This window comes from Labeo rohita, chromosome 15 (genome assembly GCF_022985175.1).
Source record: "Labeo rohita strain BAU-BD-2019 chromosome 15, IGBB_LRoh.1.0, whole genome shotgun sequence".
Taxonomy (NCBI): Eukaryota; Metazoa; Chordata; class Actinopteri; order Cypriniformes; family Cyprinidae; genus Labeo; species Labeo rohita.
In genome coordinates this window covers 18934721-18959523 of record NC_066883.1, presented here as the reverse complement: position 1 = coordinate 18959523, position 24803 = coordinate 18934721, and the positions used below count along the sequence as shown (strand labels likewise).

The 24803-nt window shown below is 36.6% G+C and overlaps 1 protein-coding gene across 1 annotated transcript in view; it reads right to left on the bottom strand.

Moving 5' to 3' along the window:
- Window positions 1-2278: 2278 nt before the first annotated feature.
- Window positions 2279-24803, bottom strand: part of tyw1 (tRNA-yW synthesizing protein 1 homolog (S. cerevisiae)) — an 81785-nt gene continuing 59260 nt past the window's right edge. The window contains exons 14-16 of the mRNA XM_051129568.1: window positions 23486-23596; window positions 11426-11593; window positions 2279-3434 (exon numbers count right to left, since the gene is read on the bottom strand). Coding sequence (XP_050985525.1) covers window positions 3213-3434; window positions 11426-11593; window positions 23486-23596 — 501 coding nt within the window. The 3' untranslated portion in view covers window positions 2279-3212. The remainder of the gene's footprint in view (window positions 3435-11425; window positions 11594-23485; window positions 23597-24803) is intronic.

The following is a 24803-nucleotide window of genomic DNA, read 5'->3' as shown; positions in this document are numbered from 1 at the left end:
ACAGTTGGAGAAAATTTGATTGTCAAAAATTCAGGAAAGGACAAAGACTGGCTAAAAGACAAGGACTGACTAAACACACTCTTGGAGAAAATATTATGATTGTCAAAAATTCAGGAAGGGACAAAGGACAAAGACTGACTACAACAACAAAGTCTTACAAAAAACACACTGTTGGAGAAAATATAATTGTCAAATTCAGGAAAAGACAAAAGATTGATAAAAACAACTAAAAGGACTTACCATAAAAAAAATAAATAAATAAAAAAAAAACCACAAACCAAAGAAAAAAACAAACAAACAAACAAACAAACAAAAAAAAAAAAATACTGTTTGGGGAAAATATGATTGTCAAAAATTCGGGAAAGGACAAAGACCGGCTAAAAGACAAGGACTGACTAAAACAACTAAAACATCTTATAAAAAACATTGGAGAAAATATTATGATTGTCAAAAATTCAGGAAGGGACAAAGGACAAAGACTGACTAAAACAAAGTCTTACAAAAACATACACACAGTTGGAGAAAATATGATTGTCAAATTCAGGAAAGGGCAAAAGACTGACGAAAACAACTAAAAAGTCTAACAAAAAAACATACTATTTGGGAAAATATTATAATTGTCAAAATTTCAAGAAAGGACAAAGGACAAAGACCAACTAAAACATCTAAAAGATCCTTTTATCTTTTAAATCTGTTAAATGGCTATTCTGGGACCAGAAAGGTCCAGATTAGTACTATGTCACAATGTACAACGTTTAAGATGCATATCTGTGAAACACAATCAAAGTTGTGGCAGATCCTATGAAACATTTTTACTTGAAATCAACTTCTAATGACAAGCCAAAGTGTTAAAATCTGATGAAAGGGCCTTAAAGCCCTTGAAATTGTGCTTCAGATCTTCCATGTGCCTTTGAGTTGTCAGTCCATCCACTTGTTATGATAACACATCAAAACACCATGTAAGCTTAAGGCCATTTTCCTTGCTCTTGCTAGTCAAAATTAGCTGTCAATATATAGGTATATTTTCTTCCAATAAGCACAGGATCTTGGGTTTCAGTCTCTTAGAAATGTTCAGAGGACAGTTAGACTGGAGGCTTAAAACAGAAGCAGAGACAGAGGTAATGAGACTGGAGGCTCATGCTGTTCCAGTACAGCTTGTCTCTTATCCCTCGCTCTGTGAAACTCATTCGAGGGACTGAGATTTAAGGGTGGCATTAGCCGAGAGAACTCATGACGGGGAAATCCATTAGTAACGGAGGCTGTGAGAAATATAAAATTTGTTTAGGGACATTAAAAAAAAGAACATGGACTTGATTTGTTTTACACAACCATAGAGGAATTTTAACCAAAGTATGTTACAGACATTTCAGGAAGACCCTAAAGAATCATACCAACTTGTGATCATCCAACGTCCCCTTTACTTAACTAAAAATACCTACAAAGCACTTCTAACAAAGGACATTACCTGACATAGAGTAAGCAGGGGTGGCAGTCCATTTCAGTCCTTCACTTGGTGAACCTGGCTTGTGTAAGAAATGTACACATATTCATGGAATTGCTACCTGTCAAAGGAAAAAGCATCCAAATCAAATCATCTTTCATACATGCTGTTGCAAAAGTCAAAATACAACTTCACATAAAACGCCCTCGTAGACCACAAAATGAGTGTATTGGGGTGGCGAATTCCCTTTTGGGTGGCTAAATTGACTAAAATGCATGAGGAAGACATCAGCCTAGATCAACGCAGCACCTTTTCACAGCGGTGTGAAATAGCTTTTCTGTCACTTGTCACAGACCATTACACATCTCTGTTTCTGTTATGTTTAAACAACTAGAAGACAAGGCACTTTAAAGGCTTGGATCAAAAGTGTAGCTGAAACATTCTGATAAATCCGGTGAACTTTCAGCTGTAGGTGCTCTCGGTGGACACCAACTTTTGCTAACTTGTCAAAACCAGAGACAAGTCTTAGGGAAGCTAAAGAATAGGATTGCAGCTATTGTTAGCCATGCGTTACAGCAAAGTGTCATAAAAGTGTAGAGCTGAGGAAAAAAAAACGTGCACATTTATATAATGGAGCACATTTATATTGGCAAATAAACCAGGAATATCCCAATTTGACTCTTCAGATTCTTTGAACAGAGGGACAAAGCAGGGAACTCAGTGTCACTCAACTCAAGACTGCTTCATTCAGCCACAGAGATTTGACACGGCTGTGACCTAGTTCAATCAGCATCAAGCACATTCCCTTTTCTTACAATAACATTCAAAACCCTGTAGAACAGTATAAAGACAGCTTTAATAATAAGCGCCAAGAAAGCAGCTAGAACAAAGTCAATTTCATTTGCAATGCACCTGCATGTGCATGAATAATAAATGTAGTTTAAGATACCTTTTGGGTGTATTTACAATATCGGTGTAACCCAATAAGGACAAACAGCAGGTGCATAACTGTATTTCAACATTTCACAAGACAAAAAAAGATAATAATAATACAAACAAAACTGAAACCTGTAGTGACATATGACTTGATTATAATCTGTCAACGTTACAAAAATCCAAGAAAACAGCATGAGACAATGCAAAAGGTAAGAACTGCAATTTCACATTTCAATGTCTTGAGTGGTTGTTACAGAGAAATTTATGGCGCAGTTCTCATTCCAAATAGCTTTCAGCTGTATCATGGACCGACCTGTAAGAGCCGCTCCATTCAAAATCCCATCTGACTCAACTGCCCTCTAAACGTCTAAAAGAACGCACAAATCACAGTTTGAGGTGACATGTTATTAACGTAGCTAACTATAGTTATATTTTTCTTTTGCAGTTCTTTCCTCTTGTGCGCTCTAAATTTAGGCCCTAAGGTGGTATGAGTAAATGAAGCCTTAAATTCAAGTCACTTGTTCTTCCATTCTGTCCTCCTGTCGGCATTTATACCAGAGCTATTAGATCCAGAGCTCGGAGTGAACAGGACTTTGGAATGAAATTCTTTATTACTGCGTCCATAACTAAAAACAGAAGCATTCATTAAAACAGCATGAAAAAAGAGATCAAATTTCTGCAAGAGTATGCTAACCAGAATTTCATCCCCAAGGCAAGTCTCAGAGAGCAAACTAAGCCTTGGCTAAAATAATAAAAAGAAAAGTCTTTTTGTGCAGTCAATCAGGTTGTTAAAAATACAAATTACTCTACAGACTTTAGGAAGGCAACAGTAACATCAACACCCTGAGATATCTTTGGTCTTGTTCTTTCTCTGGAAGCGTGTGTCTGAGGGGTCAAATCCTCTCTCTCGGGCACCAAAAGTGGCCCAGGTGGGGGTCTTGGCCATATAGTCCATCGCTGAGAAGTTTTTGGTGCCTCCGCTCTCCTCGTATTCCTGAATGAGCTCCTGGAAGCGTTCGTAGTCAATCCACGTCCACCACTCCCCGTCGACTTTGAACTGCAGAAACACACAGGAAAGAAAAGGTAAGAAAGACAGCAGGTGGTAGAGCACTGTGATAAATAACACACAGAAATGGACACACAGGTAAAGATTGGACCGAGTGTCCCTGCCTGACAGGTGTTCATTTTGACTAATGAGGCCTGATGGTGTTTTCTAAGAATGTTCACTGCCAACTGGGCAGGTGCGAATCAGAGGAAGAGGACAGAAGCAGTTGCTTTAGGAGAACATAGAGTCTGTAGTCTTTAAAGGATTAGTTCACTTCCAGAACAAACATTTCTTGATAATTTACTCACCCTTATGTTCCTCTTTCTTTCTTCAATCGAAAAGAAATTAAGGTTTTTGAGGAAAACATTCCAGGATTTTTCTCCATGGACTTTAATGGGAGCCAATGGGTTGAGGGTCCAAATTGCAGTTTCAATGCAGCTTTAAAGGACTCTACACAATCCCAGATGAGGAATAGCGGTCTTGTCTAGCGAAACTATTGTTGTTGTTTTTTTAACCACAAATGCTGGTCTCGCACTAGCTCTGTGATGTGTCATCACGCATTACGTAATCACGTTGGAAAGGTCATGCGTGGTTATTTCTTCGTCTGTGTATTCCAGTTCAAAAAGGTAGGGTAGGGTGAAAAATGTTCAATGTCGTTGTTTTACCTTTTCAGTAAAGGATGTTTGACTTTCTTTGCATGTTCACTTTGTAAACACTGGGTAAGCACTTCCGCATATGTCACGCGAGACCTTTCCAAAGTGACACTGTAATACATGAAGTTGAGTTCGTTGAAAAGTATATAAATTTAGATTTTTTTTATTCCTTGGTTGGGATCGTGTAGAGCCCTTTGAAGCTGCACTGAAACTGCAATTTGGACCTTCAACACATTGACCCTCACTGAAGTCCACTATACAGAGAAAAATCCTGGAACGTTTTCCTCAAACCTGACCGAGTGCTTTCCTGTCTGCTCTCTACAATCCTGTCAAATCTATGAAAGCTATGAAAAGACCCAAAAATATAACAAAAAAAAAAAAAAAAAAAAGACATTTGTAGCCTTGACCCAAGACACCCTCATTCATTGAAAGTCCTCTTTGAAGTTCAAACTTGAAATAATGCAAACTAGGCACTCTTCAGCACCCTTCAGAATTACAAGACATCAAACGGAGCATCCTACAATCTTCACAACAAGTGTGGAAGGTGGCAGGGTCCACATCAAGAAAGTCATTTGAACTTTTATATTGAGTTGAGATGCAGGACCTGTGGTCTTCATCCGGTCCTTTCAAACAAACCCTCCCTCTGTTTCAATCAATCTTACCCAATCTTGATTCCCAAGCTTTGGTTCTACGTGAGGGTGTAGGCACAGCTTAGCTCTGCTTGTTTTCTCACCCTATACATTTAATCAATTTCCATCAGCACCTCTAAACCATTCTCTGACACACAGGCGTAAAGAGTCCTAGTGGGGAGCTGCACTGATTACATTTCACGCTGCACTGATGAGATGCTGTACTGTGATCCATGCTCAGCATGGTGATGCAATCAGCTATAGGCACCAGACTCCTTTTCCTCCCATCTCTCGACATGCCTTTTCTTTCCAAGACCTTCTCGTTGCCACAAAATCAATTCAGCTGTAGTATATTTTGCTTTGAGCATATTGCTAAGGTGACTGATTAGGTTGCTAGAGACTAGGGTCCAGGGAAAATCAGTTTAGAGTACAGTCAAGTCTTGGAAGTAAGTACACTCTTTCAGGGGAAGCTTGCTTTCAAGTCGAGACTTGAGAAACCAGAACAGCTGAAAAACAAGGATTTGAAATAAGGCATCTTTTGCAGAGTTGTTGCTTGGACAGTTGCCGAAGAGTATATGCAAGTATCCAAGGACAAAGTCTGTCTAAGCTAAGTGTAATGTAGGTTCTGTGCAGGTAAACCTCACTCCCCTGATCTCAAGAGGTGCACTGGTGACTGACGCTAGTGGCTGCAGTCTTTAGCTCCCTTGTTAATGCACCCGCCTCCCATGTCAAAGACCTGGGTTTGAGTACAGGTGCGAGTAGCACTCGGGGGAGGGTTACATTAGTGCCATGACCTGGATAAAAGTGAGGTTTAGGGGGATGAGTGTAACGGAGGCCAGCACTCAAGAGGTGCACTCAAGAGGTGCACTAGCGAATCATGCTAGTGGCTGCAGTCTTCAGCTTCCTTGTTAGTGCGCCGCCTTCCATGTCAGAGACCTGGGTTCGAGTACCACTCAAAGCAGGTGCGAGTAGCACTTGGGGGAATACATTGATGCTGTGACCCGGACGGTAGTGAGGTTTAGGGGGATGAGTGTAACGGAGGCCAGCAGTAGGTGCTGTGCAGGTAAACCTCACTCCCCTGATCTTAAGAGGCGCACTAGTGACTAACGCTAGTGGCTACAGTCTTTAGCCTCCTTGTTAGTGTCCCGAGCCTTCCATGCCAGAGACCTGGGTTCAAGTAGGACCCGGGAGGTTACAGTGTTTGAGAGTGGATCAGACCACCACAGGTTCTCTTGGGGACAACCCATGTCCAACTTGCTGAAAGCTGCCTCAAAGACAACCGGGTCACATGCACCACAACTGAGAAGCAAGCATACCATCCCACTACTGAAAATGCCAAGGCCACCACTTCCTCTTAGTGCACTGCCAAGAATACAATCTTTGTCCTTGTGTCATATTACCTCTCTATTTAACTGCTTACCTGAAGCATCCTAAAGGCAGCCTCAAAAGCTATCTCTGCAGTCAGTCTGTAAGGCCTTAAGCAGTTTGCATCCTCTGGGAAACCTTCTTCCTCAGCTGCATGTTTTCATTACCGAGTAATTTGCTGAGGTGAATCACTCCATAGCCTTCTCACAGATTCTCAGCAGTCAGAAGATGAAGGCTCCCATGGGGTACAACTCTTCTCTCTGGGAAGGCCAAGGATACATCCCCAACCGCTTTAAAGATCTCTTCCCCCCTTGTCAATCTTACACACATGCGGTTCGGCTCAGCATTCTCCTACGTTACTCACATTAGGAGACTAGGTGTTGGGGAGAAACTAAACAGCATTGGTACTAACTTGTTTACACTTGTTATAATTGATCAAGGTGACTGGGCAATAGTCCAAATCATTCATCTCTCTTCCAAATAGTGTTGGGAAGTCCAGTTAACTTTGATGAGGACTATTCACTTTAATGGAAAAAACAACAACAAATAAACAAACTGGGTCTTCCTGTGCCAAAGTCAATCATGTTGAATGCTACTAATTTATTTAGGCATCAAAACAAAATGGATATTCAGTTTAAGATTTCCTAAAAATTTGCAACAAACATATTAGGTTTGATACTGTAACCTTAAGCAATATCCTCATTTGTTTGTGCCAGATAAACATCACTGTAAAAACTATATATTTACATAGATAATAATTTATATAGATAAACTATAAATTATGAACTTCTAATTTGGCAAGATATTGTTTTAAAGTAGCTTCCTTAAGTAGAGTGCAAAATGGAAAAAACAAACAGGAATACTGAACTTTAGATGCCATGTAAGGGGAAAATTGGCAGCCCTTTTATTTTCAGAGTGCAAGAATATCCACTCTGCCATGCCAACAGATGGCCATGCCATTGAGAGAGTGCACTTTACGGCTTCATTCATTTGTAAAATTGCTTCTGCGCAGCTAACTGGGAGCACTAAACATATGAAGTCACTATGCAAATGCAGTTTTGGGACACCACTTCACCCAACACAGATTGCAGCCCCACTTTCATTCCCTAAACACTATGAACATCCCCCAAAATTAATGATGGTCTTGTCTGTTTGGTGTGCTGCAGGGCTTCTACAGTCTGGTGTAGTTACTGAGAGACTATTGGGACTTTAAAGTTTAAATGGGTAATCTTGTTTACGAATTAATGAATGTTCATAAGGCCAGCTAAGGCTTTTTGGAAAATGCAATATGCTTCAAGACTACATCTCTTATTAGCAGTGCTTACTAAGGCAAGCATCTCTATTACTATTGCTCATACTTAGGGCTGAAAGTAAACCCTAAGTATTAAAACTTTGGCTTTTAACTTGCCATACACAGTTTGTCATGTATGTGAATAACTAAGCCATTCTGCTTGCTGAGGAGAGATGTGCTATTACTTTTCTAAATGATGCAGGCTGATAAAAGGGAGAAAACATCCCAAAGACCCTATCTACTGAACAGAATATCACAGGATGCTTCTACATATTTACTTAAAGGGATAGTTCACCCAAAAATTAAAATTCTGTTGCTAATTACACACCCTCATGTTGTTCCAAACCAATAAGGCCTTCGTTCATCTTCAGAACACAAATTAAGATATTTCTGATGAAATTCTAGAGCTTTCTGACCCTGCATAGTCAGCAACACAACTACCATGTTCAAGGTCCAGAAAGGTAGTAAGGACATCGTTAAAATAATCCATGTGACAGTGTTTCAACCATAATTATTTAAAGCTATGAGAACAGTTTTTGAGCACAAAGAAAACCCAAATAATAATGTCATTTCACAATCTCCTTCATGAGAGTACCAGAGAAAGACGCACATTGAACACAAAACCGTCTTCGTAAACATGTCTGAAGATTTCGACAGAGAAGATGATTTGCAATTTTTTGCCCAGCCTTACTTATTTGAACCAGAATATACAGACAATGTACTAAGAGAGATGGGCATTCTATGTAAGAAAATCTCCCAGACAACATGACCTAGAAGTATCCAAGCATTGTGTTTTGCATGAGCCACTCACACTTTAGAAAATCAAGCTTTTTCTGCTTGTAGAACTCTTGATGGATTTAAATCCTCGTTTAACCCTGCTTTACATGCTTTAATTTTCTTCCTTCCTCTAGCTCAAAACATGGAGAGAGAGGGAGGGCTGTATGAGGACGCAGTGCTCTAACTTTATGAGAATATAAGCTGTCAGCTCCACACAGTGAAGAGCTGTAAATTCATTCAGAGGGTCTTACCTTGTCAAGAACACCGCGGATAAAGGGCGAATGTTTGCAACCCTGAAATGAGGAAAAAACGAATGCAGCAGCTAAACAAAGTCAATGCGATGAAATACTGTCGGTGGCCTTCCAAGGTCCAATGTGAAAAATGGCTTCCTATTACACGAACAATGGGCCTTTTTAGCACCCTCGTGAGTCACGGCCGAGCCGAACAGAAGCCGAGAGAGAGTCCCTGTGCGGTCGGCGGTGACGTGGTGAGGAATGAATTTTCACATCAAATTCAATGCCTTTTCATTTAGACGTCTGTCACAGGCAATCCAAAGAGAGCTCTTTAACATGCATAAGGCAGGAACAAAGACCTTGCATAAGGCGGCAAAGCAGTTCAGTGCTTGAGTGCTGGGGACTGGCTTTATCACAGTGTCATTTGAATTCCAGAAGCAAGCCTGTATGATTGCTGAAGACTACAAAAAAGTCCGGATCATTTGGATAAAATGGGGGATGCTTTTGAAGCATCTTCCTCAGTGAATCATGAGATGCAACCCCGCCCACAAGGAGTGACATTGGGCATCTAATCATAATATAATTGGTTCATAATGGTGTGAGGAGGCTGAAGGGATCCACACAAGCCACACGGCTATGAAAAGTCCTTCGTTAGACTTTTATTGCCGTTCTTAGGTCTCGCATCCAGCCTCCTAAGCTTCCCACCAACAAACCTCTTCGCCTTGTTTCCAAACACTTGATGGTAAGGCTGTGGAGGACCAAGCACCTTCTCATGCCTGTGTGGGCTTGAGTGGAGGTTGCTCTGGGCACTCACAATACGACTCTTCACTACTGCAGCTCATTTACAGCCGTCGTGTTTGTAGCTCTGTATGATGAGACGAGTAAATGAATGGAGGGTTTTAAAAGATGTAAACAGGAGGACACGTGCAGTTACAGTCCCTTAATGCACGTGTAGAGAGCTCTCCAGTGAATGAATTAATGGGATATTTAGAAATCAAGCTTAAAAGTGTTCTGCAAAAGGAAGTAAACAACATAATGTAATTAGAACAAGAGATGAAAAAAAGTTCAGGATGGTGTCAAAATTGATTTAAAATTAGAATAGCTACATAACAGTATTTCAAAGCAAAATATGGAGTCAGATATATAGTGAAAGATGTTTTCCAAGTCCAAATGAGAGAAAAAAAAGAAAGAAAAAATCTTAAAGTAATAGTTCCTCATGGAACACCCATGAAAGATGATATTTCACCTTCTTATACCCTCATGAAAGAAGATATTTTAGAATATATTTTAGATGCTATATTATGAAAGTACATGGACATAAAAGGACATAAAGGTTGCATTAAATTTATGTACTAACGTCAAACCTTGGCTAGCTCTCACAACTTTTTGTTCACATGATGTGCAAGAATCAACAAGGTTTGATTTTTTAAATGCCAAATGTTTATTTTATTTATTAATTCTTTTTTTTTTTGAAAGAGAACCTCAGGAATTAAGACTTGTATGGCTTAATATAACATAAATTGTGTCTTTTATTGAAACATGTAGCAGAAAGCCCATTAACCCACATTGCTCTAGACATATTTTGGACTATGGTGGGGCGGCATTATTTTGATGATGAGAAATGGTTGCACTCGGTGAGCTACTGGCACTACCTGTTGCTATTTTTACCGCAACACAACTCGCACAACAATAAAATACTGATACGTTGCCACATTGTGTGGCTTTTGGTTGTAATTTTTAGTTGAAGGGCAACAAGAGAAGCAATGTCAGTCTTTACTGCTTTCCCTGCGATAAGAAGAGGAGAAAAGAATGGGAAGATGCCTGTGGACGAATAACGTTCTCTCCACTTTAGCCCTGATGCCTTTGAGGCTTTTAGTAGACCACAGCTACTGAAAGAGCTTACAAATGGCAGAAACAAGAAACGCTAGATGCCATCCTGACAGGATGTAAACGTGCCAAGGCTTGTCATGACGCGGCAGCCACTGAAGGAGTTTCTCAGCGTCAATTTCACTCAATATCCGGGGGCGTTTAAACTCTCTGTGGAGAAAAATTAATGGTACGTCATTAGGTTTAAGCCTATGCTTATATCCATCTCCACCTGCAAGGTCTTTCAATAGCTGTGTTCATCTTATCAGTATTTAATTTTCCGAGTTGTGTTGCGGTAAATATAGCAACAGGTAGCGCCTGTAGCTGACTGTGTACAACCACTCCATGTCATCAAATGAATGGTGCCCCCATAGTCCAAAATATGTTTTTTTCTCATTTAAAGAATTTTGGACCCATTTGGCTAAAAGTAATAACAAAAGCAGCTGAAAATTCTTCAAATCATCGTCATAAAGTTTGGAACGACATGAGGGTGAGTAAATGATGAAGGTCTGCTGGTCTTGGCAGTTTTAAGCTGTTCTCCCAGCCAGGCTAAGGAGGTCATCAGATTGTTTTTTCTCAGCCTGGCCGCCTCCCAAGTCCCCAAAACCCATCTAATACCAAACAACACCTGACCGGGCTGGAAGCAGCGTGGAAAACGCAAGATTCGTTTTTTTTTTTTCGGAAATAAAATGTGTATTCGAATTGAAATATTCACCATAGAATCACATGCAGTAATTTATGGTACTTGATTTCAGAATACAAACAGCAAATCATAAAAGGATACTGAAGCACCATCTAACACTTGCACATAAATATGTTTTTTGTTTGTGAGAGAAGAGCGCTGGTAAGGGCTCACTGCCCACGCAAACCATTAGAGAAGCTGTCACAAGAAACGAATGTAAAACAAGAGCGCCTGTAAGAATGACTAGCGCTGTGTCAGGAAACGGCATAAAAATGCAGGAAGGAAAGGTTTAACCCTTCACCTGAATGGCAGTTTAAAGCAAGTGCCCATATCAACACTCTTTCAGTGACATTTACAGAAATGGCAGTGGAATCTTTATTTGTAACAGTTTTAAGTGGTTTAAGTCAAAAAAAAAAAAAAGGGAAATTACAGTACGAGCTCCGTTTCTACGAAACGCAGTCCAGGAGTAGAACAGCAGCTATGAACAGCGTGTCTGTCCAGGGTTACCTTGTGGTGAGCGAGTAACAGACAGTTGGAGTGCTCGTGTTCGCAGGCGATTTCATAGTCTGGGAGCAGGTTGGCAAGCTGCTGCACGAAATAGATGACCTCCTCGTGCCATGGTACGTTGGCCATTGTCAGGCTACTGGCTGAGCTCTCGCCACAGTATGTCACTCCCTAGAGGACAGGCAAAAAGACAAGAGGGACAAAAGTATAAAATGAAACATTGTTCAAGTCACAAACACAGCATGATAAAACCTCAACATAAAGCAGAAACACCCCACAGTTTCTTAGTATCTTTAATTGTACAGATGCGCAATATATCGGCTTCATATCGAATACTATCTAACATGCAATTTTTTTGGTATTGAATCATTAACACTTAAATAAAAGAAAAATATACAACATTTATATAGTCTAATAACCATTATATATCATGCATCCCTATTAGGGGTGGGCAGACATGATCAACTGGTAAAAATTTGTCAACCGGTTTAGATTTTAGACTATTGTCTCCATCCTGGTTACATGCTCATGTGACGTTGCTGTGCTACATGAGCTAGAAAACTTATTGTTTGCACACATTTTTAAGCATTGCGGTTTAAAAACTGTGCGTCTGAGAAGTTGACTGAGAATGGCAGCTATACTTTTTGCTTAAAAAAATAAAAGCACTGATGCAAGTAATATTGCAGAACAGGTCATTGTTATTAGTGGCTGTTTCGCTATTATTGGTAGTATATTGTAAATATTCTTATTTACAACTCATTTGAACCCTTTTAACATTTTTATCAAATACTATTATTACAAACAATATTATTTTTTAAGCGTTTTACACTACTACGATTTATACAGTTTATCATGGTCAGGATCTCATCTATTATATAAAACAACAAGTCTAATTTCACCACAATAGTTTTATTTATATAGCCTATATGATGCACACGCACAGGACTGTGGGAAATCGAAGGCACATTTATGCTGCCTTCCAAATTCCATCAGAAGGTGCCTCCAGAGACAGGAAATGAAGCAGAATTTGAATTCAGACATTCCTTGCCTTCCTGTCTTGGAATGGTGCCTCCGAAGGCATTTTAGAGCTTTCGGACGCAGCCAATGTGTAGCAGCATCTAATGTGAACGGAGCCGCTCTGACACGCATGTACGTAAACCAAAAGCATGTAAATAATTAAAGCGAATATATTAAACCTGCATCTCATATGTTTATTTAATTGAATAGTAGCGTTTGTGAATTTTTAATAGCATTATGCTTTATTATAATTTTTTTAATGGGTTTAATATGTGGAATGCAGATTAGTTACTCGACACGGGCAGAATGCAATAGATGATTTATTGAAATCTAATACTCGAACAGAATTGAGGAATCGTTGTAGCCCTAATTACAACTTTAGACAAAACAGTATAGAATTCAACATTAGCCATTTGTTTGTTATTAGCCATAATCATACTGGTGATACGGACATTTAATAAAAGCAATAAAAACGCTGCGACTCCCTCTGGTAGCTTTTATTTAAAATATTCACAATCATGCCCAATCATGCTGAAGTTGCTTTGCCTCTGAAAATTTTAGATTTAACTGTGCCTCACTGTATAAAAAAGGTATGCAAAAACAGTCTGAATCATATCAGCATGCGCAGCCCAAGGACATGGTGGCGCGTGGAGGCTGATTTGGTTTTTCTATGGATGATGGAGACTGAGACGGCCAGATCATCTCATTCAACACCTACACACACACACACACACGCACACACACAACAGGATAGCGTTCACATCACACCTAAAGAGATGCTGCTGTGATCAGGATAAACGCGGCTATGAGGGCTGAATGTACCACATGCTGGAAATGCAAATTCAGTTTACATTAATATGATTTCTGTCGTCAGAACTCTGATGTCTGATTGGATATTGAAACAAATTGGTGTCAAGTCAGGTCACGTACTCCATTTGAACCCTCACACATCATGAAAAGCAGTCATTAATAATCCTTGGCAACCAAATAAGTGACACATGACCGCTGGATGAAAACCGGCCTCATCTGTGGTGTGGCCAGCATTAGTTCATGGGTCTGCTTGTGTGTAGGAGTAGCTGTGCTGTTGAAAAGACATTACTCATCCTGTGATAGAGTGAAAACCCATTCGCTAAGGCTTTATCTTATTTCAGTCTCCATCATGCTGAGCTGTTAGCACTCTATTACGCCGGACAATCGATAGATGAACATCTCAGAGCCGTTGAGAGAATAAAAAAAAAAAAAAAACGTCATGTGAAAGAAAGATCAGATACATCATAACTCTGAACAGTGCGTCGACGGTTTAAATGGTTCAGAAATAAACACCACAAGGACAAATTAATGGAGATTAAAAGCAAATGAATTCTAAATAATGTGAATACTGAGTGCAATATTTCATTAAACAAATCACAAGAGACATCATGGAAGGGAATGATTAATACAGAATTTCCTACAGCTTTCTTTTACATGAAGCCAATGGCTTATAATTATGTATAAAGTAAGTATAATTAAAGATATTCATAATTAGAAATTATGTATAATAGTTATTTTAATGACTTATACAGATGATTTGTGCAACTATCTGATCATTAAAACAAAATTTTAATTAGTTTGGTTTAATTTTTGTATTTTTATGACAACAATAATCATTATATTTATTATTATTATTATTATGATTAATAATTAATAATAATAATAATAATAATAATACCTATGATATATTTTTATCTAATTCTTCTATTCTGTTTCTATAGTATTGAGTAATTATATAATATATATAATTATGTGTATTATATATTTTAGCAATTAATATATTCTCCTTGTTAATTTTTTTAACTATTATTTGTTATTCATTAGTGTTTATTATTATTAATATTATATATTCAATATATTACAATTACTATATGTATATTCTATATTGTAGTAATTATTATTATATTTTCATTATTATTGTATTTTTTTCTTATTAGTAAAACAATTATATGTTGTTTATGTAGTATTATTTTGTAGTAATTTTGTAGTAATTATTAATATATTTTCATTATTTTATTTCAAATTGTATTATTTTTCCTTAGTATTACTATTATTATATATTGTTTTTGTAGTACTATTTTGTAGTAATTATTATATATTCTACATATCATAATTATTATATATTGTAGTAATTCTTAGTAGTTATTATTATTATTTTTTTATTTATTTTTTACTTTTTATTTTTGTTCACAGTGTTATTATTATTACTATTATTATATATTGTATGTTATAATTATATGTAGGTTATATATTGTAGTCATTTTCATTATTTATTATTTTATTTATTATCTGTATAACTATTACTATATTTTCTGTAGTATTATTTTGTAGTAATCCTTATACATTATCATAAATATGTATATTATATATTGTAGTATTTATTTAGATCTTCCATTATTTTAATTTTATATATTTTTTCTTACTTCTACTACTACTACTACTACTACTACTACTACTACTACTACTACTACTGCTGCTGCTGCTAATTATTATTATTATTATTATTATTAGGCATTGTTTTTAGTATTTTGTACTAATTATATATTACAAATATTATAATTATTATAAATATTATATGTATATTATATATTGTAGCAATTCATATATTTTCAATATTTTATTTCTTATTTTATTATTATTTTTTATTATTATTAGTATTACTATTGCTTACTATTAGTATTATTTTGTAGTAATTACATATTTTAGTAATTATTATATATTAGTTGATTTGTGATCATGGTCTTGTCTAAATGTTAAGCTACTTATTTCCCACTTTCTAAAAAAAAAATGTAAAGAGTTATTAAAATATTTAAATGATAAGTTATAACGTTCTAATTATCAAAAGAAATAAAAGTTACTTTAGCTTTAAATACTGTTGTTGATAACATTCTTTAAAAGATCAACCATATGGTGCCAAGTTATTATAACGTATACAAGTTTAATAGTATAACACAAATATTTAAAAAAATCAAATTGGCCGTTCCTTATGTGTTTTAAAGTACTATATTCTTTTCAGGTACAAGGTATACAGGGATGAGCGTACAAGTATTACAATGCATTATGACTCCATTAGCGTCCCAACACATCACATCCATCTCTGAGGACAGACAGGACAGTGGAAACGAAAGGACGGGATTCTTGCCTTTCTCATCTCAGTCTTTTGGCCTGTGGCTGATGTCCAAAGCTGATATTCCCAGTCTGGTACAGAATTAATGAGCCCAACTTTTATCTGGCTGCTCTGTAGCCATAGAGAATAATGATTACCTACAGAAATGCCCTGATAAATCAATGGGGCGAGGAAGACGAGGGCATTTCTCTGGCCGTCTACGCCAACTAACAACTCTACAGATTTCCTGTCATAGACCAACAATCTGACTCTAATAAGCCAACCAAACGTTTATACAAAGATAAAGGAGAATTGATAAAAGTGCTAAGAAAATCATTTAATAACATGAGGGATTAAAGTGAAAGGAATTAGTGGTGCATGAATGATGCTCTAATAGCATTGGCCAAAAGTTGGGCAGTTTGATCTCAGTTGTGTCCTCAAACGTCTAACCTCTTGAATAACTAAGGTGGAGATAATTTGGGAGCCCAGCGCAGACTGTCCATCTTTGTGTCGGGACTAACACCTAGGAGACGCTCTAATTGTGCAGGATTAATGATTTGATCGATAACCACCCAAAGACCCAAAGAAGAAGATTCGTTAGCACTGGAGGGAGACACAGGCCTAACTTTATATTACACAAGTATGTCTCTAAATTTGGTCGCAAAACTACAAATGGAAATCTAATTTTATTGCATGCACAATGTATATAAAATGTATAGGAATGCACAATATATTAGTATCATTAGGGGTTAAAGCGTTTAGTGGCAAAACCCTATTGTAATTGTTATAATGGTCATGGACCAGTGATCTGATGGTGCAGACCAAACCGTAAGTCGTAGAGACTTGAAACTTGGAGGGATGGTAGTACTCATACCACCTACAATGTGGCCAAGGCTCGCCCCAACTGGCCTAACGGGGATGCTAGAGCGGTCCAAATTTTCAGATATTTCGCATTTTTTGGAAAAAAAACTACTTTTGCGAACTAGTCCTAGGTTTTTCGTCCAATTGGAACCAAACCAGTGCTCTGGACCAAAATTCTCTGGAGAGTGAATATCATTAATTATAAAAAAGTTGAACTTTCAATTCGCCGTCAGAAAGGCATGCCAAAACCTTCGAAGAGGCAGGCCCACTTTTAGTAAAATGCCTATAACTCCTGCCTATGCCTATAACGGAATGAGATGCCAAACTCAGAACACTTGTGTAAGAGCTCAATCTGAGGTCACAGAAAAAAAAAAAAAAAAATTGTGGAGCTTGGACACTTGGTGGCGCTATAAGAGGGAAAAAAAACAAGGCTATAACTGCGCAACCATTTGTCCTATCAACATGAAAATTGCTGTGCATGGTTTTGGTCCCAAGTGCCACATGTGTCTACAAGGACATTCGCATATCTCAAAAAACATGGCCGCCACTGGCCAATAAATTTTGAGCACCAGTTAAACAAGGTTAACAGAGGCCGGTGCCTGTTTGAGTCACAGCCCCAAAGGTCTGAGAGAACTTTGAAAGAAGGGGAAAATATGAGGAGAATGAGGAGAATAACTCCTCATTCTGGGCAACTTTGCCTCTAGAACCACTGATGTCAGTCAAATTGTTTGATTAAATAATTGAGATGTAAAAAATAAATAAATAAATAAATAAAAATAATAAAAATAATAAAATAAATATTTTTATGAACTAGTCCTAGGTTTTTCGGTCAATCTGGGGGAAGAAAAAAAAAAAAAAAAAAAAACACACTGCAGTACAATTCTCTGGACTCTCTAGTTAAAAAAACAAGTTATAACGGGGTTATTTAGAAAAGGGGACTGTCCAAATGTACCCAAAATCCTATAAATCCTAACAGAAAACTCAAAACTTCATGAAACCTGTTGAGCACATCCGACAAGTGATTCTAAACAAGCATGCACATTTTTAAGGGGATCGGACTACAGCTGGTGCTATAACAGACATAAACATCATAGTTCTATGGTATTTTACCTGGATTTGCCAAAAAAGTTTTTGTTGTTGTTTGTTTTTAATAAATATCAATAAATTAATTTATATTGGACATTTACAGCGCCCTGGAATATACACAGAACAGTTCTTTCTGGTCCTCGAATCTGATTGGCTGAGAAGTGTGTGATATTCTAGTGATTTCGGAACTCCAATCAAACACTGTTTGTATCACTCCTCTTGCTCACAGCGAGTGTCATGGCTGATGCCCAAATCCACTATAATTTAATAAATAATACTGTTTTTGTGTCACATAATGTAGTTTTAAGAGTTTTTTTTTTTAGGTGAGAATGTACTTGTTGATTTATATGACAAATATGCGGTTTGTTAATAAAGATTTAGAACCTCTATTTATCTTTTTGGAGAATGTGAGCTCCAGGGCATTCAGCACTCATGAACCTGCCGAGAGCAGCCTTACCTCGGCCAGATTTTCTGGAATTTGCCACCAAGTCTGATGTCTCTATAGAGGCTAAACATGAGATATAATTTGATTTGAGTAAATCTTTCTTTTTTTTTTTGGACACACATGAAAATAGACAACAACGAAAAACACCTGTTGTCTGACAGAGTAAATATCTCACAAGGAGTGTGAGGCAGGTATGACAGATCCTGCAGGAATAAAACAAAGACGCACACACAAAGGTTCTGGTAAATGTGAGGGGTAAGAGCAGCTGTTGGTGCTGTAATTACTGCAGGGCCGAACAGCTGGAGGGGCCTGAGCGCCTCCATAACTCACAGAAACATATCAAACTTGCTCAGCTACCACCAAACATAATTACTCTCCGCATATATCACCACTCTGTTTCACGTCCATAAAAGTGGCCAAACACACACAAAACAATGCTGCCACTGCCGGTGATTTGATGACTGGGGCACTGGTGTCCTATAGAAGTAAATGAGATGTCAGGAAATTTGATGTCTGGCTACACATAAACCATAGCTATTCGCTAAGAGAAACTTGTCTGGCTTTTGGCATGAATAAAACATCATTTGTCTAATTAAAGGGCCAAATAACTGCAATATATATAAACAAAAAGATGACTTGTAAAAGTACAGCTAGTAACAAGACTTGTCTGTATGGTTGTTGGATGATTGCAAATGTGTTGAAGGGACAGTTGCTGTCTATGCAGGGTCAGATAGGGGTGGATCTAGGGTTGGCCACCCCACTCACAACTGCTGTTTCAGTCTCTTTTTTTCTTGACAAGAATTGCATTTATTTAGAAGCAGGACGTCTTTACAACCACATCAAACAGGAGACTTTTCAAACGGTGCTTCAATTTAACTTCAGTGCCTGGCGCTAGTCAAATGAGAAGGTACAGGTGACAAGGAGCTTCTGGAAGCAGTGAACTGCAGTCAGATGAGATGTTGTCAGGCCATATGTCAGTAAAATCTAATTTACCTGTCCTGTCAGCAGTTATACTGTGCTTGTAGCATGCACACTTCAATAACTCAATAAGGAAATCAATAACTTTTGTGGCTTTAAGGATTCAGCTATATTTAATTTAGTATTTTGTGTCTGATAAACTTCATTCAACTTCAGTATATTTCCTACATGTTTAAGGGCACAGGTAAATGATGGGTTTATGTGAAGATTGTTTTAAGTTCACTTAAAATTTCAAGATTGAATGTGAAATTATTGCTATATATATATATATATATATATATATATATAGATATAACAACTTTAATGTAAGGTGTGATTAATCACAATTAATCATGATTAATTTCAGAACAAAATGTGATTAATTAGAGAAGTTTTAATTGATTGGCAGTGCTATAGTTTTTACATTACTTTCACCCATCAAAATAAGTTGATTATACTAAAAAAAAACTTGCAGTTTTTAGTGTACACTAAAAACACTCATATTATGCAATATTATTACATTTTAATTTTATTTTCTTAGCATTATCAGTGTTGAAAAAGGTATTGCTTAATATTTTTGTGGAAACAGTGATATTTTTGAGATTCTCCAATGAGTAGAAAGTGATATAAAATAACAGTTATTTAAAAACTTTTCAAACTTTAAATGTCAAACTGTTTTGCTTAAAAATCATGTCATGCACATCACAAATTGGTCTGTAATTTAGAAGCCATTCTTCAAGATTCTAGCTGTCAGCCAGCCAGGCAGTCACCTAATAATAAAAAATACATTTTGCAGACAAATGTTCAAATTTGCAAGGCATAAAAACATAAGATACAGTGCTGATGTTATAGGACGAGTGACAGTTTCCTTAACAGGCCTAAAACACTTTCAATAGCCACAGACCAGTGGACCATCATTAGTGTTAAAGGGGATATCGGATGCAAATTCACTTTTACGTGCCGTTTGCATATAGATTTGTCTTATCAGTGTGTGGACAACCACCCACAATGATAAAAATCCATTCACTTTTTTTTTTAATTCCCAAAAAACCTACACAGTCTCAATTATTAAGCCGTTTTGATTTTCTGAGCAGTATGATGTCATATTGCCCAGACTCCGCCCATGGCCACTGACTGACTGTCCCGTATTAGCATATTTTCAGCCTCAGCCAATTGCACACGCTCAAGCAGCTGTATCGACAACAATGTCTCACAAGCAATGCGGGTGTATGTAAAAGTGAACATAAGATGCATCACCAAAAAACGAAACAGAGGCGTGGGGTGAGCAATAGCTCATTATCATTTAAAAAGACATGCACCGAAACGGGTCACTGTGAACAGAGCTGTTTTTGACAAGGTAAAAAGGGTGCTGTTTTACATGACTATTGAGGAATTTTAACCAAAGTATGTTACAGACATCTCATGAGGACCCTAAAGAATTATACCAACTTGTGGAAAATGTGCATCCGATGTCCCCTTTGAGCCATTTTGCTGTTGAATCATCAAAATTCTGTTTGTATCATGCTGTCGGCAGTAAGCAGATACTCTCAAACCTAGTTTGTGAGCACCTAGTTCAAGTCTGCATGAAACCACACCACAGCAATGAAGCTCAAATGTCAAAACAACAACTGGAAGCCTAAATCATGTTTGACATTAGCACCGTTAACCCAGAGCTGCTGAATGATTAAAAGGTGAATGCAGGCTCAGGGATACAGACAGCCTGCCTCTGTTTGGGTAAACTCAGCAATATTTTTCTCACACTTTTTCATGGCCTGTATTTTATCCCACAGAAGAAGGCGTAAATCCTCGCCTTCTGCGGTCTATCAAAGTGGGCGATTATTGTTGCTAGGTAACAGCATGTCAGAGTTGAAGCCGGCTTTACTTTGGAGTGGCTCTGCTTTGAATGTGAATGCGCTGAGGCAGATTCCCTATGGGGCAGGTGCGCGCAGGTCACATGACTGGCTGTTGACTCGTAATGAGATTACGAGCAATTCTGCGAATCTCAATGTAGCAGCTCCCCCTTTCCTCCATTAAAAACGGAGCTGCTAATGTGAAGATAAGAGTGCAGGAGGGAAGAAATACCTGGAAGAACTAATGCAAATTGCAGCTGAATGGAGAAAAGAGGAGAAAGAATAAATAAAACTGCAATTTAACCTGCTAGAACAACAGGAACTGCTTAGAGATTCTACAAAACAATGAGCCCCTCATCGCAGAGGATTTCGTGCTGTAGTGGACTGAGATTCATCAGGTCACAAGTGAATCAGTGCAGATCAGTACAATTAAACCAGGACAGTGTAATTACACAGGTCAACAAACACCAGATGCATTAAGGCAAATAAAAGCTGGCTGAGACGAGGAGAGATTTAATCAGTTTAGTCAATCGCATTAATCTTGAAGACAGGTTGATTTAGTAGAAAGAGGTTCTTATTTGCTGATTTAAAACTAGCATTTCATTAAAAAGCCATTGAAGTCGCTTGCTGGCTATTTAAAAGCTACAGTCTTGCCATTTGTCAGAGGACTGACTCTGTCTTGATTTTCATGGATCATTAGAAAAATGGGATGAAATTTAAACATCATCCTGAACATAATGACTTTTAGCTCTTCATTTATTACAATTAAATGAAAAAGTTCACCTAAATTCAGCTAAATTCAGGACAACTTGCATAATTCTGTATTTGTTTATCCTCATGTTCATGACCGTACTTCTTGCAATGACTGTTCAGATTCTGAAGAATGTGCTGGTCACTCTTTTTCTTCAAATAATGGATTTTAAAAAATACACAAAATCATGTTTTATAAAAGTCATCCACACAACTCGTGCACTTACAATTTGGTGGTGAACATTTTTACTCAGAAATTGCTAGTGAATTTCACAAATGAAAGGAATACAATTATTAAAATGAAATACATTTTTTCAATAATTACTCCAATAATGTGTTTTATTCAATAATTTATATATATTTTTTGGTGTATATTCAAAGTTTTTTTTAACAGACTGAAATTTAAAGGAATAGTTCACCCAAAAATGAAAATTACCTCATAATTCACTCAACCTCAAGCCATCCTAGGTGTATATCTACTTTCAGACAAATACAACCAGAGTTATATTTAAGAATATAAAGCTTGGAAGAGCCAGGACAATGGCAGTAAATGGCTGTTGACACTTTGAAACCAAAAAAGTGCATCCATCATAAAAAAGTGCTCCACATGGCTCCAGGGGGTTAATAAAGGCCTTCTGAAGTGAATTGATAAGTTTGTGTAGGAAAAAATATCCATATTTAAAACCAGGTTTTGTTTACAACAAAGGAAAACCAGTCTGCTCTTGGCTTTTGTCGAATTTATCCAATATTTTTCTTCACAAATCCTCGTTTTGTTCCTCTAATTTGTGACAAAACGGTGTTTCGTTTTGCTCTCTTCACTGTACTTCTGCATTCGTCACTTCTCACCAAAGCTTATGTTTTGCCTACGTCCTACGTCATCCATGGGATGCCACTCTCTCGTGAACGCTTGTACGATAGTTAGCTTAAAAAGACAGTTAGGTTAATAAAGTTTTAAATATGTATATTTTTCTTACACAAACACATTGATTTGCTTCAGGAGGTCTTTAATAACCCCCCAGAGCAATGTGGACACTTTTTATGATGGATGGATGCACTTTATTGGACTTCTAAATCTCAGCACCCATTCACTGCCATTATAGAGCTTGGAAGAGTCAGGACATTTTTTAAATATAACTCTGACTGTATTCATTTGAAAGAAGAAAGTCATAAACATCTAGGATGACTGGAGGTTGAGTAAATCACGGCCATAATTTTCATTTCTGGGTGAACTATCTCTTTCAATCATAACTTAAACCCATAATATAATGCACCAGTCATATGGATCACTTTTCTAATGCTTTTGTAATTATATGGAAAAGAGTGACCAGGACATTTTTTAAAGTTTCTCCTTTTGCATTCTAGAGGAAAAAGTCACAAGATTTAGAAATGCTACAAAAGTGAGTAAATGACAAATTTCCTTTTTTAAGGTGAACTATTCATTTAACTGGCATAAACTGAACTGCTATGAACTCCGTTTTAATGCGAATCTGTATCAGTGTCTAAAAAAAACCCTGTTCTAAATTCAGTGAAAATACACATTATGTAATCAATATTTCATAACAGAATGCACAAAAATGGTGAACGATACTTGATACAGCAATTCCAAAAGGATATGTTTAAAGTTTAATATCCTTTAATAATTTAGCATTCAAGCCAAAATTTTTGTAGCACAGGGCCTCAGTTACGGCATTTCTATAGTAGCTCCTATTGCAAACTCTACAAGTTCATCTTATCTGAGCTCAAATCAATCCTATCTTGATTTATTGGCTCTCAGTGAATGCATTAGAACAGGGAATGAATTTAATGAGCCTGGTCATTACCTTGTTTCCCTGCAAAGAGGATTAGGAGGAAATTCTTGGCATTCCAGCAATCGTTTAATAAAGCTTCACCTCTTAAACCCAAAAAGGTTCAGAGACCCTCGTTAGAAGCTGATTCCTAAATTAGGTGGGTGAGAGGCATACCTTGACCTCGATGAAATCTGGCTGTCCAAGGGCGATGAGATCGGCGTAGGCCTTCAGCTCATCCACATTCCAGGCCTTCACCAGGGTCAGTCTGTACACCGTACGCTGTTGCTAGAGGAGGAAACACAAGGAGGAGCTGTCAAAATTACTGCTTAATTAAACCAATGCACCTGGGCTTCAGAATATGAAATGATATCCATAACCGACTTCTTTAACTGAATGCATTTCTCAGAGAAGTCATACGATCAACAGGAAAAAAGTGATTTCATCCATCACAAAAAGATTACAAAGTATATTTTTGTCTCTTGGAAATGACAGAGATTAGGATTTGCTTGTGAAATTATATCAACACAATCAGTGGTAAATTTTTTTTGCATGTCTGCGTTCTCTGCAAGAACACAGGGTGGGTGATATAAAAACATGATTTATTAAATCGCAAGTGATCATTCTTGAAACTCCTGAAATTTAAAATGACACTAAACATAAGTGTGACATTTCTTTCCCTTTTTTAAATAGGTATTTGCCCAAACATGCACTTAATTTGATAACATGATTGACACTTAAAGTGAAGGATTATTGACAGAAATGTATTAGTATAATAAGTTTCTAATTCTGATTATTAGCAGCAGAATTACTACTACTACTACTACTGTTTCTGTTAGTAATAAAAGTAGATTTTAATATTTAATATATATTATTATTATTATTAAATAATTTTAAATATTTATGTACATTATTGGCATTATTACTATTAACAATAGAAGTACATTTAAATATTTAATTTTTAATTTATTATTATTATTATTATTATTATTATTATTATTACATACAAAAGTTTAAAATTGTATTATATGGGATATATTCTTTATTTACTTCACATAATAATATTATTAATAATAATAATAATAATTATTATTATTATAAAAATGTTTATAATTAGTATTATTCATAACTAATAATACTTATATACATATTTAATAATAATAATAATAATAATAATATTATTATTATTATTATTTATTAAATAATCAAATATGTATATTTAATAATGTATTATTATTATAAGTTTAAAATTGTATTACTTGGGATTTATTCTTTATTTCACAGTATTATTATTATTATTATTATTATTATTATTATTATTAAATAAATACAGATGTTTAAAATGCTTTTCTTTAGGATTTATTCCTTATTTATTTCACAGTATTTTTATTATTATTATTATTATTATTATTATTATTATTATTATTACTACTATTACTATTACTATTACTACTATTCTTGTTAATAAAACTACATTTTAATATCTAATCTTTAT